Genomic DNA, 13,393 nt, shown 5'->3' on the forward strand with positions numbered 1-13,393 from the left:
GAAGAAGGGCCAGGGGAGAGATCTCAGAACCTTCCTCGCAGGACCGAGAACTCCAATCAAGTCCAAAAGTGAGTCAGTGTTGAGAGAGATGTTAGGAAGTATAAAGTCATTTGGGAAGGAAGGAAAAGATTTGATCCCACATTTAGTCGCCTCTTACAGATAATATGGGATCACTAGTGTTACATATCATCAGATATAAGAGACGATGTCACATTAACAAATGCATATATAGTACAGGACACTATTGATGTACCAAAACACTTTGTTATAGAAATAGAAACTAAAACTAATATATTACCTGTAAGATATTGTAACATCCCAACCTCGGCTAACGCTTCGGTTGGTATTATGTTACAAAATCTTGGCGGAGATAACCCGATCTCGGACCCTTACTGGTAATAGATTTTATTACTCTTACACTCTGAACGCATATAGATGGCATTTATTACACAGGTAGATATATCTAGAAGATGTGAGAATCAATTATCACAAATATGAATAAAAAATATTGTGACGTTTCTTACGTTGATTTCAATCATTTGATGTTACCAATTTTCGAGATTACTCAGTGGCGTAAATACAATAATTACGATGAACATTTACAAACACTGTATATTTTCGCGGTTGTATAGAAACCTGGATCACAATGTACCTTTACACAAAAAGAATCTTTTTTAGGAATACATCACTGGTTAAAATCTAATGATTAATATATAATTTATATGTCGTTTCCTTCTGCTTCACGTCACTTATTTATTACAGAATTATTTCCACTTATATCCCATAAAATAATTGAATAAATATTGTCCATCATTTATTTCCTGTCCCGTCTGAAAACTATTTTCTCGATAACCATCATTGGAGTTTCGAAGGCCAGCGTGGCAACAATGGCTGTCAGAATGGAGAGGACCAGGGATCCTAGGAAGATGTAAGTCTGAAATAAATAAAAACGTTATCAAAGGCATCCTATTGGAACACTGTATAAGACAATGGGATATTCAATATTGATGTTGTATTAACGAAGATGTAAAATGTAAGTTAATGTTAGTTACTAATGTTTTAATCGATAGACTAAGCATATACTTACGGATTCAAGATTTGTGCCATAAAATGGATGTCGCATTGTTTGGAAGTAGTAAAAAAGGACAAGGACGTGGGTCAGGTATATGCAATAGCTCAGTCTGCCAAGAGGAACGAACAGTTTCCAGGACAGAAAGTCGTTTATGATACCTAGATGAAAAATGTATAATAGCAAAGTGGATTTAAGATGGCAAGGACCGTACTGTTGATCATTATTAATAAAATACATATTCGATGTTCTTTTTTTATTGTTTTATAATTTTCATTTTCTATCATTGAATTCACGTAGTTTAAAGCTTTTTAGGTCACCTGAGACGAATAGTGACCTATTCTAATCGACTTTTGTCCGTCGTCGTCCGTCGTATGTCCGTAAACAATTTACATATGACCCTGGGGTCTCGCGTTTCCCCTGGGGAGGGGGTCAAGTTTACTATAGTTTATATAGAAAAAACACATTTATGAGCATTTCATGCTCAAGTTTCATAGGAAATGAGTCAAACTAGGTAAGAATTATTAGCCTGAGATAGCATTTTCATATCAAATCAATATGGTCCTGGCCGACCCACTGGGGGTAGAGGAGTGGGGCTAAAAAAGGGTCAAATAGGCTAAAACTTCAAAAATATTCTTCTAAAATTTTGGAAATAGTAGAATCAAATAATTATAGATGGAAAGGTCTAAAGGTGTTTTATAAAAAATGTGAATTATATGACCCTGGGGTCTCATGTTTCCCCTTGGGGAGGGGGTCAAGTTTACTATAGTTTATATAGGAAAAACACATTAATGAGCATTTTTTGATCAATTTTCATAGGAAATGAGTCAAACTTGGTTAGAATTATTAGCCTAAGATATAGCATTTTAACATCCATATCAGTCCTCGATGACCCCCTGGGGGACCAGAGGGGCAGGACCAAACAGGGTCAAAATGATTAAAATTTCAGAAAATACTTCTAAGTTCACAGGTTTGATGGAAGCAAATAATCTTCATAGTCTAAAACGTCAAATTATAAATCACTGACCAACTTCAAGGCCCAGCATATAGTGTTTATATGTCTTTAATTTGTTTCATTATATATTCTAACTCAGGTGACCTTTAAGGCCCATGGGCCTCTTGTCTAGCACATGACGTATGATGTAGAGCGTACGATATATTCTTAGTTCGATATTACTTGCTGAAACTGTATAGCTTAATGTTTCATATCACAAGTAACATCAACAGTACACCTGATTCAAATCGTACCTCCGTTACCAGTGACACAGGCGAAGATAACCCAACAAAGGCAAAGTCCCCACACAGAGCGGTGTACGCCGTTGTAAAGCGCCGCGATACCATTGTCCCACTGGCTTCCATTTACAGGACCGTAAACTCCATAGACCACAACACAAGCAAGCACAGCAATAAGAAACCAAATGAGAAGGTTCAACTCCTGTAAATACACAAATCAGCAAGCACAGCCATAAAAACCCAAATGAGAAGGTTAAACTCTTGTAAATATGCAAATCATCTGACATCATATTCCTTATATAACCTTCCAGTAGTGTAAAACGTATTGCGATCTAGATTAAGTTTTCATATAAATGAATGATCAATATTTATATGATATTTACACCACTTCTAATATGTTTCACTAGATCAGTAGTCTCTTGCCGTGTTGTACAATTAGAATTATACGAGTATATGTTGATACAATCACATGCCAGTAAACTACATTTTTATGTTGATATTTCTATGACAGCGACATGATTTAAGTTTTTTGCTATCCTTTATTAGAAATAGACAACGAAAGATTTATATTTGTATACATTGTATATATAAATTTTAAGGCTGACTTCAAGGCCCTAGCCTTGAAAGCCTTCAGATGTATAACATGTCTGGGGCATTAAATGTTGTTTTAAAAAAAAAAAACAAAAAAAAAAAAACCCAATTTTTTATAAACCCACCTTTTGTATTTTGTACTGTCCGTTAGTCCGGTAGATGATATAGCCGGCTACTATACCGACGATGTACGGTCCCATACGACACCAAGGAACCATGTAGTAGTCGTATGAATAGTGATGGTATTCCTTCCTGAAAAAAATGTACACACGCATTGTCTCTATCACACAGCGCTAGAAAAGAAGCCATTGTGGTGGACCTGCTTCGACATATAAAATGGGCAAAAGAAAAGAGACACACTGCAGAGCGTCCTTAATTTAACATACATGTAGCTTTTAATTGGGCATTATGCATAGGCGGATACAGACTTTTTGAGGGTTGGTGTTTATTTTCCATTGCATATTTGAACCACACAGTCCGACAAGTTTCCTTGTCTTCGCTTGGAGTGTCCTTTGCGCGATCTTCCTCTCCAAACTCTTATGCCCTTTCGGGAGTATATAATAATGATAAAAATCAGAAACGTGAAATTGATTGTGTCGGTCATATTCCTTATAGTGGTCAATTTACAAGAGCTGGCTATGCTCAGGTTTAGAACATGACTGTTGTAACGTGTGAACATGTTCCTTACAAAATTAGGCATATATATACAACTTATTCGCATTACAAGCAAGATACAGCACCATACCTTTAGCTAAATAACCGCCATGTTCCTTTGACAAATGAACTTTGCATTGCTCTCTCCAGTTGTACTTTCAAGGTAAACAAAGTCAAAGGAACATGCGCGTACCTTGTACTGGTTCCATTACAGATACAAAGATTCGTATCGGTACAACTGATCTAAACCCGCACATTGGACGCGTGATTTTAGACCAACCTGCATATATTTTAAACCGGCCACTGATTCGGAAATTTCGTGTTACATACAGAACAGCCATGCGTAAAATCCGGAAATAAACATTTTGTTTAATAAATATAATAATTATGAAAAAAATAAATGTGCATAATAAATGTTATTTTAATAATGCAGGTTTTAATTTTAAATGTTAAAAACGGGACCCTTGGACCCCTCCTCTGTATCCGCCTATGTTGTGTTTAATAAACCAAATCGAAACAATGGGGTAAACATTACGAACTGGTGAGAAATGTGAAGAATAAAAGCAAAATAATTTAGTAGCAAAATATTGAAAAAAAAGTTATGAAAAGTTGTCTTCTGAGTTATATATATGATAGACTATACAAACATAACAGCGGCGGCGTCGGTCGAGAGCAGCGTAGGTAGAAGTTCGAAATGGGCAGACACAGCCGCTGTTGCTATGGTGATTACCAACAGGGCAAAGGCGTTGACCGCAAGACCGATCTTCTTGGAACTGAAATATTTAAGATAAGCATATGAGTAAGTGTTTTAAATATAGGATATTGTATTAGACGGACATGATAATGTACAAAGTCTTAAATTCATTGCCGATTAAAGAAATAATATTACCAAACTAACGAAGGAAAAGGGCCGAGGTATAACATGACGCTACCCAAATTGGCACACTTTTAATATATAGGAAGCAGAATTTTCAGTTTACAATCTAAACTGATAGTAACTGTCTTGAACAATCCTAAAAACACCATATATTTTAAAACACACTTTCGACAGATATGTGAGATATGTGACTTAATTAAACTAAAAAATCTTTGCATTTTTCTTAAATAAGTTCAAACATTTTTATCGTGTCTAGACATTTACTGATGAAATCAAATTTAGGAGGTGTACCATTTTGGGTACTCAAACCTGCTGAAACACAGGGCTGGACCGGACATGCTTCAAAACTCTCAATTTATAAATAGACGCACCACTGCTGACAAGTAAACAAATCATGAAATTAAAACTGAAAACATCTATATGTAGAATGTTGTACCAATTGTACCAATTTAGGTAGCATCACGTTACCGATGTCTTACTAGGAGAATCAATGTAAGGAAAATTTGATCCATACATGTATTTTATCACAAAGAATCCATTTATCTTTTTTTCTTTTTATTGTAACGTTAAAAGCCCGTCATCATGGGGGTAATTTTGAGAAATGACGTTATATACTTACAAATATAACGGCACCAGGAGGAGTGGGCTAACTACGTAGAACTGCATGTCGTTGGCCAGATACCACGCTGCACCGAAACACTACGAACAAAGCAATGCAATTATTACAAAATTACATATTTTAATACTTAATACATTTAGTACATGCCGAATAATGCTCAAAGTACACAAGATAAGAAAATTGAAATAAAACTTTGGATTATTTACATACGATATCCTTTCTTTGCAGGTCTACTATAGAAGCTTCCATAAACGTTCTTATTCCGGTGTAATCGAATTTTAACGCAAAATCAATATTGATCATGTTAGCGCTAAATATGTACGTTTGCAGTATCTGGGCCCGTTTCATGAACATCCATTAATTTAAGGAATTCCTGAACTTAAATTTCCCAATAGAAAAGCATTACATACGCTAAGGAATTAATCAGAAGTCAAAGAACCTTCCTTAAAATCTGTAATGCTTTCTTATAGAGAATTTTAAGTGAAGGGATTTCTTAGATTTAAGGAATGTTCATGAAACTGGGCCCTGTTATTTTGTGTTATATAGTATCACAGAAGTAAGATATAGTTGAAGTGTTTTGTGCATCATGTGTACATTGCCTATTCTAATTGATACCAAACTTTCATAAGTTTTTCATTCGATCAAACAATATTGATACCAAACTTTCCTAAGTTGTTCATTCGATCATTGCTATGGACATAGAGGGTAAGGTTTCCTTTATGGTTGTACCACGTCGGAAGCTATGATTATTTATGCATGCTATAACGTACAAATTTGTTTAGTACTTGAAGGATAAACAGACATGTGTGAAGGCCGTATACCTCACATATACCAGTATATAATGAATAAGAGTTTCCCCTATTGCAAAGAGACACAACACGAAATGAATATACCGCAGCATCTTAAACCATTGCATCCACACACCGCAACACATCGCAAACATGTGAGGCCGTCCGCAAATGACCATTGCTGTAGACGTTAAACTTTGTAAACCAAACCAAAGATAAAAATGGAAATTGACAAGTCAGTCAGGTTATTGGATAGTCAATGGTTTAAGTCAATCCAGCCTGTGGGGATATTGTCATTGATATTTGAATTAAAATTGTTGTATTTTTTTAGAGAATAGACTTGTAAAAATGTTAATTTGTCATGAAAAGACCAATATTTGAAACATCTAGGCATAATATAATTTTGATCGAAATCTTTTATAAAATAATGATCATTTCTAAAGATAAATATGATATTTTCATTAATATTACACGAGTAAATATTATTGTTCTCATACTTGACAACGGAGAATATGAAAATGTATTTATCCTGCAACTGTCCCACATACTGACCGATAACTACTGCCGGATAAACTTGTGCTTTATCCGTCAATACGAAATGCTTTATCCGTCAATGCGATCACGTGAATTTGTTCCATATCTAACGGCACTTTTTCTAACTTGACCCAGAACTTGAACCTTCCGGTGAATGAAACGTCATTCAGTCCCGCTAAAACGTTACGTCACATTCATCGGAATGACGTCATTTTTACGATATCGAAAATCTCGAATGGCGGTGTCGTCTTTTTCTTTGCTCATGGCAAAGGTATGTATTGTAAAATAATTCTTTAATGAGTATTGAGTGTTTTTTGAGTATTTTTATTTTGTTTCAGTGATATATCAAGCTGAATAGAATTACGGGTACTGTTTGCGAATGCGCTTATTTATTTCCCACGGCAGTAAAAGGGATTACACTCTTATTCCGTTTAGTGAATGAATCTTTACCTCCGCATCAAAGAAGTGTCTCGCTTCGAACGAAACCAAGTAAATAACTGTCAATTTGCTTTCGTTTGAATGCTATAATGGTTGCAGGATAAACAGAATACACGGTTAGTATCTTACAATACAAGGTTTATTTTGGTGCTCGACACGGAAAGCCGAGATGACTCGGCAAAGCCTCGTCATCTCGGCTTTCCTAAGTCTTGCACCAAAATAAACCTTGTATTGTAAGATACTAACCATGTATTCTCTATATATAGGGATATTCCAAAACAGTATATATTTTATCTGTATGAGAATGTTCATTAGCAGTTTTGTTACGAAAATGTTGAGCAAATAAATCCAGAATAAAGATAAAGAATATATACACAAGGTCTGCAGTTCATTGATGATAGTGTAGTTGCGATCAGATTTACACACCTATATTAATTAAATGTTTGTCAAATATTTACACCAATGATTTTTAATATTGCCTTACATTCACGCCGCCCTTTACAAAATTGTTGATATAAAGGAGGTTTGCCCACCACGTGGTTCGGCAAGAAATCGTATCCGGACCACCGTTACTAAAGAAAGGTCCATCTCCAAGGTGAGGGATGAGTGAGGTATCCAGAAACACCACCAACATGTAGACAGGGGTTAGTCTGGGGTAGACAGGGTAACATATGATATATCACCAAGGGTTTAATTAAATTGTATTGTAATCATGGAAAAGGGAAGGAAAATAATAGTGTGTTTTTAGTTATTAGAACAAGTCTATGTTTTGTTTCATTTCAGGAAGGCTCAACAAGTTTTTCGTTTTAGACCCATTACATAACGGAGACGCTTTTTACAAGTAGGAGTTGATTTTTTTCTAAGCTGACAATGCGAGTTTAAAAGCATATATCTGAGATTTAAAAAGAAATATCACGACGAAATGTCTTCAAATAAAAAAATAGAATGCGACATTTTATTGGGGCAATCATGGATTTTATAAGTAAATGTCATATGGTTCAGTGATAAATAGTTAGTAAAAGAATATCCTTTCATATCTTATACTAACCTCCAGAAACGATGGAAGTAGAACATGAACCAGTTGATTCGTCCCTTCTCCCTTTTCATCTCCTTCATGAACAGGTAAGATACCAGTAATCCACTGTCAACAATACAATATGGACTTACATATACAGGTATTATGAAGAAATTAGAGTTAGGAAGTAAACAGTTTGTGATAAACAATATCACCCAGAAACTAAGGAGACCTTTTTCTGAATACCGCAACACAAATACACATTTTGTAGTCTGATCTTACTGAAATTTCTTCCTTAACAGTGTTATCGTTATAGCGGTCTGCAGTGACGACATCGTAATGATATCTCTATCAAGTCACTACCTTCTCACTTTACAACTCTTCTCTTTTGTTTCAAACTGAAGCTCTTCCGACACGAATATTTAGTAAAATTTCACACAAAAACCTTCTGTAATAAATTCATTTCTCTAACCTACTTACAGGTCTTCTGTCAATAATAAATGCAAAGAGGCACAATATGAATATACCGCAGCCCCCCAAAAACATAAGACAAATTACACATGGCAACAGAATTAACACGACTCTAGCTATTACTAAGGCTTTTTAAAAACCTAATGAACGAAACCAATTCTGTTGTAAAAAATCAGTGATATTTTTCTATACTTTATTTCATAATGAATTTTAATTAATATTTTTTCACGTCATTCAGTCATTTCTTTATACGTGAAAGTCTTTCATCATTCGTCAAACGACATTAAGACAAAACCATGTATACATTAGATACTAAGTACCTGAGAGTGAAGAAGGAATCAACAGACAGTAAGCCATTTACTATAACCATGGATGTCCAGTCGTTAAAGAATTCCGGAATGTGCGTCTGGTTTACTGAATTAGACAATCACCAATAGGTCAAACATATGGCTGTAAGTTTAGAAACACGTAAACCACTAGAGGAAAGATTGCTAGATAAAAAATAGATACTATCAGTTAAGCATATTTCAATTGTCCATGTTTCGTTACAAGACATCACATTTGAAAATACAGGGGAAATTATGACCTCTACAACAACACTGGGTTTCAAGGCTACACTAATTATGTAACAGAATTTACAACTGTCGGCAAATTATACTTCGAATATAAGGTTTAGGTACTCACACATTTGATCCCGACCAAAAGCAAATGCATGTCCTAGGACCACCCAGGATATACTGAGAAACCGAATTCCGTTGATGGCGCCGAGAGAGCCACCTGCTTGTTCTGTGCTCATCAACTTCTTGGCATTGGTATAAACAGAAAACGACATGGCCAACCTTGTCAAAATACCTTAAAATAAAACCATCAAGTCAAAATGGATCATTAACACTCGCAAATTACTGATGAAGATCAAATTCATATTGATGTTGAATCCATTATATTAACTATTGCTGGTATGACGGTACACAACAACATTGCCTAGTAGACATAAATTTATGTAAGTGAATTTTTGGTTTAAAGTAAACTTTGCACCTTGTAGACATACATTTTATTGGTTTATTTTTGGTTTGAATTAGATTATGCAGTATGAATTTAAAAACGTCGTTTTAAATCTCACCTCATCATCATCTCATCGCAAGAAACAGTTATCACAAAATTGCATTATTTGTAAGCTTTGGTAAGTACTCCATTTGAAATGTAACAAATACCTGGCTGTTTTGGTTTTTTAGGTTTGTCCTGAACGTCTTCATCAACTTTATTATTGCTATATCCGAGTACCCCATTCTGTCCTGATTCCCTCTCGTTTGAGATTTTCTGGCACTGATGGTAAACGACATCGAATATGGTCGACAACAACATGAGGGTACCAATCACACCACACACGACACTGGAATAACACGATGTCAGAACAATCACTATTCTGCTTTTACATGTTACAAAAATATCTGCACTTGCGCGTAGGTATTATTTGTGACGTCATTTGTTTGCGAGCGTCAAGATTGGCTGACTACTCATCGTCGTTCATAGTATCATGTCATGCAACGTTGCATTAGAAGTAGTTGTTTATAAAAAATCATATAGAACAAGAATTACTTTTCATTTCTTCTTTTTTGGGTCAATTCCTCACAGTGATGTCACACCGAAACGTCATAGGAATATATAATGACGTCATACTCACAATCCGGCTGTACTGACAGCGTCGTACTCCAGAGGTTCTGAACATTCAACTGAGGATGTTTTGAGTTTAGTTTTTCCAAGTGGTACCATTCCAAGCACTGCGAGTATGACAATAAATGTACATTATTTACTAACGAATCCTTCCTAAATTGATTGTAGGAGCGATGTAAAGTTTTCGTTTCGGTACTGTGGAGCCTAAAAAGCTCCAAATTATAAACATGTTATTTTCCTCTCTATGTAACTGTAAACGTACTTATTTTAGCAATAGTTTTATTCTTTTAAGCGATAGTTCATGTACAGCGCTAAATTGTATAACGGAGTATATCCGGTATTGAACCACCGAATTGCGCTAATTTATATACGCCCTAATTAATGGCAATTTACAGCTTTGATTGCCATGGAATAAGTACTTTTTCAATAATATGATAATATTTTCATCATCCAACAACATGGTATTTGGTTTACCCTCTAATATGCTACTACCGTATCCAATTTGTGTTGTTTAACAATAAAATGTTTCAATTCAGTATACTGCCGATATGCTATTGTGACATATATACATGTACTTACATAGATCCAACACTGTTTTTGATTCCAATGAAGTACAACTATCAGGAATACAAATCCCCATTTTCACAGTGACGCCTCCGGGAAAAGGTATTAATGATCCCTATAGAAGAAGAATAGTTTTCATGTATAACCATTTTGGGAATGAGGAAAATAACAAATTGATTATTTGATGGTGTATGGTTATAAATATACAGTTTGAGTGAAGAACATATGGATGTGATTTTACCATGATGTTATTTCCTGCAGGATATATTATTCCAGGAGACATGGAAATGGTCTTTGTTCAACCATATGAGTGATATGTTCTGTCCTTGTTAGTTGCCTAGTTGTGCCCTTTTTTATAGTTTGGAATGGAAACCTTCAAATTTGATCTATGATAATACCATTCTCCCTTTAGAGAGGCAACTGTGAAAAAACACACAGTTGTTCATAACAAGTCACTGTGGGTAACTGCGGTATTTTTCTAATTGTTGACAAGACTCGGTATGACTTTATACATAGGTTTTTTATACATGGAATTTTAAAACCTTGACATTTTTGCCTGTTTTTTGACAGTTTTTGTCTAAGGAACAAAAGAGAGCAATCTAGAACAAACTTACATTAATTCAGAATATGTAGGTACCTCAGACACATCTTTAGGTTTGTTTGATTAATATTTGCAGAAATATACATGTTCAAAGATGCGCTCTATACTTTCTAGATGAAAAAATGACCAAAATTGACTAAATATCCACATTTTCATCTTTTTTTTGCATGTTTAGGATGGTTACCATAACAAATACAGCTGCAATGCAATAAATATCGTACCTTTTCTATTAAAGATGTGCAGGATATTTGATTTTGGGGTAAAAAAAACCGCCCAATTTTGGGGTAAAAAACCCCGCTTAAACCAGACATAGTCCTTTACTAATAATACATCGCTTTTTAGATTTATTTGTTATTGATATTTTCTGACATTATTTAAGACCATCTAGGCCGGATAAAGGATGTATAAATAATTCCATCGAATAATATTTTTGTATAACTTTTAATCTTTAAGTATCCGGATATGACGTACCAATATGTCTGTAAGTGGTAGAGAGGCCGTGCAGTACTTCCCATCAAATCTTCCGGCATGCACCGCCAGACACTCGTCGTAAGATCCGGTCCACACTAGGTTACCATCAAGTAATCCCGACTGAATTTTGCCTGCTGCATCTATCACTGAAATTAAATCATATCATCGACCTGAATTTTGTTGCTTAATTGATTGCTTCAGATTTTTTTTACCTCAATATTATCTTATATGCTGTTGATTTAGAAGTAATAAATATAAAATGCATTGTACTTACTTTTGATTGCCCATTGTTCCCTTTTCATGAGTTCCGAAACAATAAACTGTAAGTGATCGTAACACTGTGGAGAGATATTTTCTTCCAATCCATTGCTGAAATTCCGTATTTCGTTTGGGATGTTCGCGAGCTGTCCGGCGAACTGAGAAAGGCCTTGTAGGTTGCTAGCAACAGGGCCTAGGAACTGAAGACCTTTCTGTAGATTTTCTGGTGTCAGGATTGAAATAGGGAACGACACATTGTTAGCCTTAATGAAGTTTCCTATCTGTTTTTGAAGTCTGTTTATAATTTGTGGATTTTGAAGAAGAGAGTTTTGTAAAGCCTGCCAATATTTTGAAAGTTGTTTTCCCGCTGAACTAATTGCGGTTGAGTTGATGCCTCCGCTTGATGGAGGTGCTGGCCCACTTGTGGTACCGGAAGTAGCATAAACAATGCTGTTGTTGACATGAGTAATTCCCGTTAATGCGCTATTTGTTGAAGTATCAGAAAGCATTTGACCAATTAAACATGACATCAATACGACTAAAACGAGAGCACGCGTGTACATTTTCTTTGATATCTATAAGCAGTTGCTTTCCTTGCTGTCCCTTGGGTGCGACTAATTATATAACTGACAGTCGCTTGTAACCTGAAGCGGCCCTTTTGATATTAGTAGAGGCGACGGATAAGAATATTTTATAATTTATAGGGTATCGTCCTACATTTACCTGTAGAACGTGATGCCCTTATTTATACATAACATTGTTGTCATTCTGCCGACTACCCCCCCATGATAAGAAGTTCCACAACTCTGGTATGTAACGATGACACATTAAACTGTTATATAGCACCGGTCTGTATTTTGTTGTTTGTTTTACTAGAGGTGTCTATCTTTATAATACTAGTACTTGTTAATTGAATTAACACTTGATACAAGGATTTTTTAATTGAGCAACGGAAAAAACATTAGTCTGTCAGAAATCTGCATACAGACATGATAAATAATTATCATATAACATCAAAGGTCAGATGGATTGCTAAGGCATACAGTGTTGTACATTGAATTTCTAAATGAAATATATATAACTGAAGCTAGGAAAAAGTGACATCGCTCAGAAACGAAAAAGGAGATAACCTGTACAGAATGACACTCATTTTTACATCATACTAATAAAATAAGGTTTAATGTACTTTCTATTCACAAGTTTACAGACGAGAAAAAATTAAATGGTATCAGAAATCATAAATAAATGAATTTGAAATCATTGAATGTTTTCTTCATGTTAATGAAAACCCGAACAGTGATTTCGAAAGACTAAAGCCAAGCGCATAATATTATATCAAAACAGCAGCCATTTGGTATATAATAGATAAGGATTTGCTTTCAGCAAAATGGAATTCATTCATCAATTAGAACTGAATCTAAACACTTGCTGGTTATCAAATTGGTCGCAACAAGAAATATCTCCATCTCAAACAATAGAAAGATGGAATAGCATCTGTTCTGCAGCAAGAAGACAACTTGTAGATCATCGGTGCGTTTC

At 35.1% G+C, this 13,393-nt stretch overlaps 1 protein-coding gene across 1 annotated transcript; it reads right to left on the minus strand.

Moving 5' to 3' along the window:
• Positions 1-425: 425 nt before the first annotated feature.
• LOC138323089 (nose resistant to fluoxetine protein 6-like) lies at positions 426-12,533 on the minus strand. The gene is made up of 15 exons (XM_069267436.1): positions 11,871-12,533; positions 11,597-11,742; positions 10,540-10,639; positions 9,971-10,067; positions 9,501-9,679; positions 8,974-9,141; positions 8,610-8,703; positions 7,852-7,944; positions 7,288-7,453; positions 5,044-5,123; positions 4,195-4,320; positions 3,019-3,145; positions 2,318-2,504; positions 1,088-1,230; positions 426-934 (listed from the first exon to the last, which is right to left on the minus strand). Exons 1-15 carry the CDS (start codon positions 12,415-12,417, stop codon positions 815-817), a joined length of 2,373 nt encoding a protein of 790 aa, XP_069123537.1. The 5' UTR covers positions 12,418-12,533; the 3' UTR covers positions 426-814.
• Positions 12,534-13,393: the final 860 nt, after the last annotated feature.

The sequence above is a fragment of the Argopecten irradians genome, chromosome 5 (genome assembly GCF_041381155.1).
Source record: "Argopecten irradians isolate NY chromosome 5, Ai_NY, whole genome shotgun sequence".
NCBI classification, from domain to species: Eukaryota; Metazoa; Mollusca; class Bivalvia; order Pectinida; family Pectinidae; genus Argopecten; species Argopecten irradians.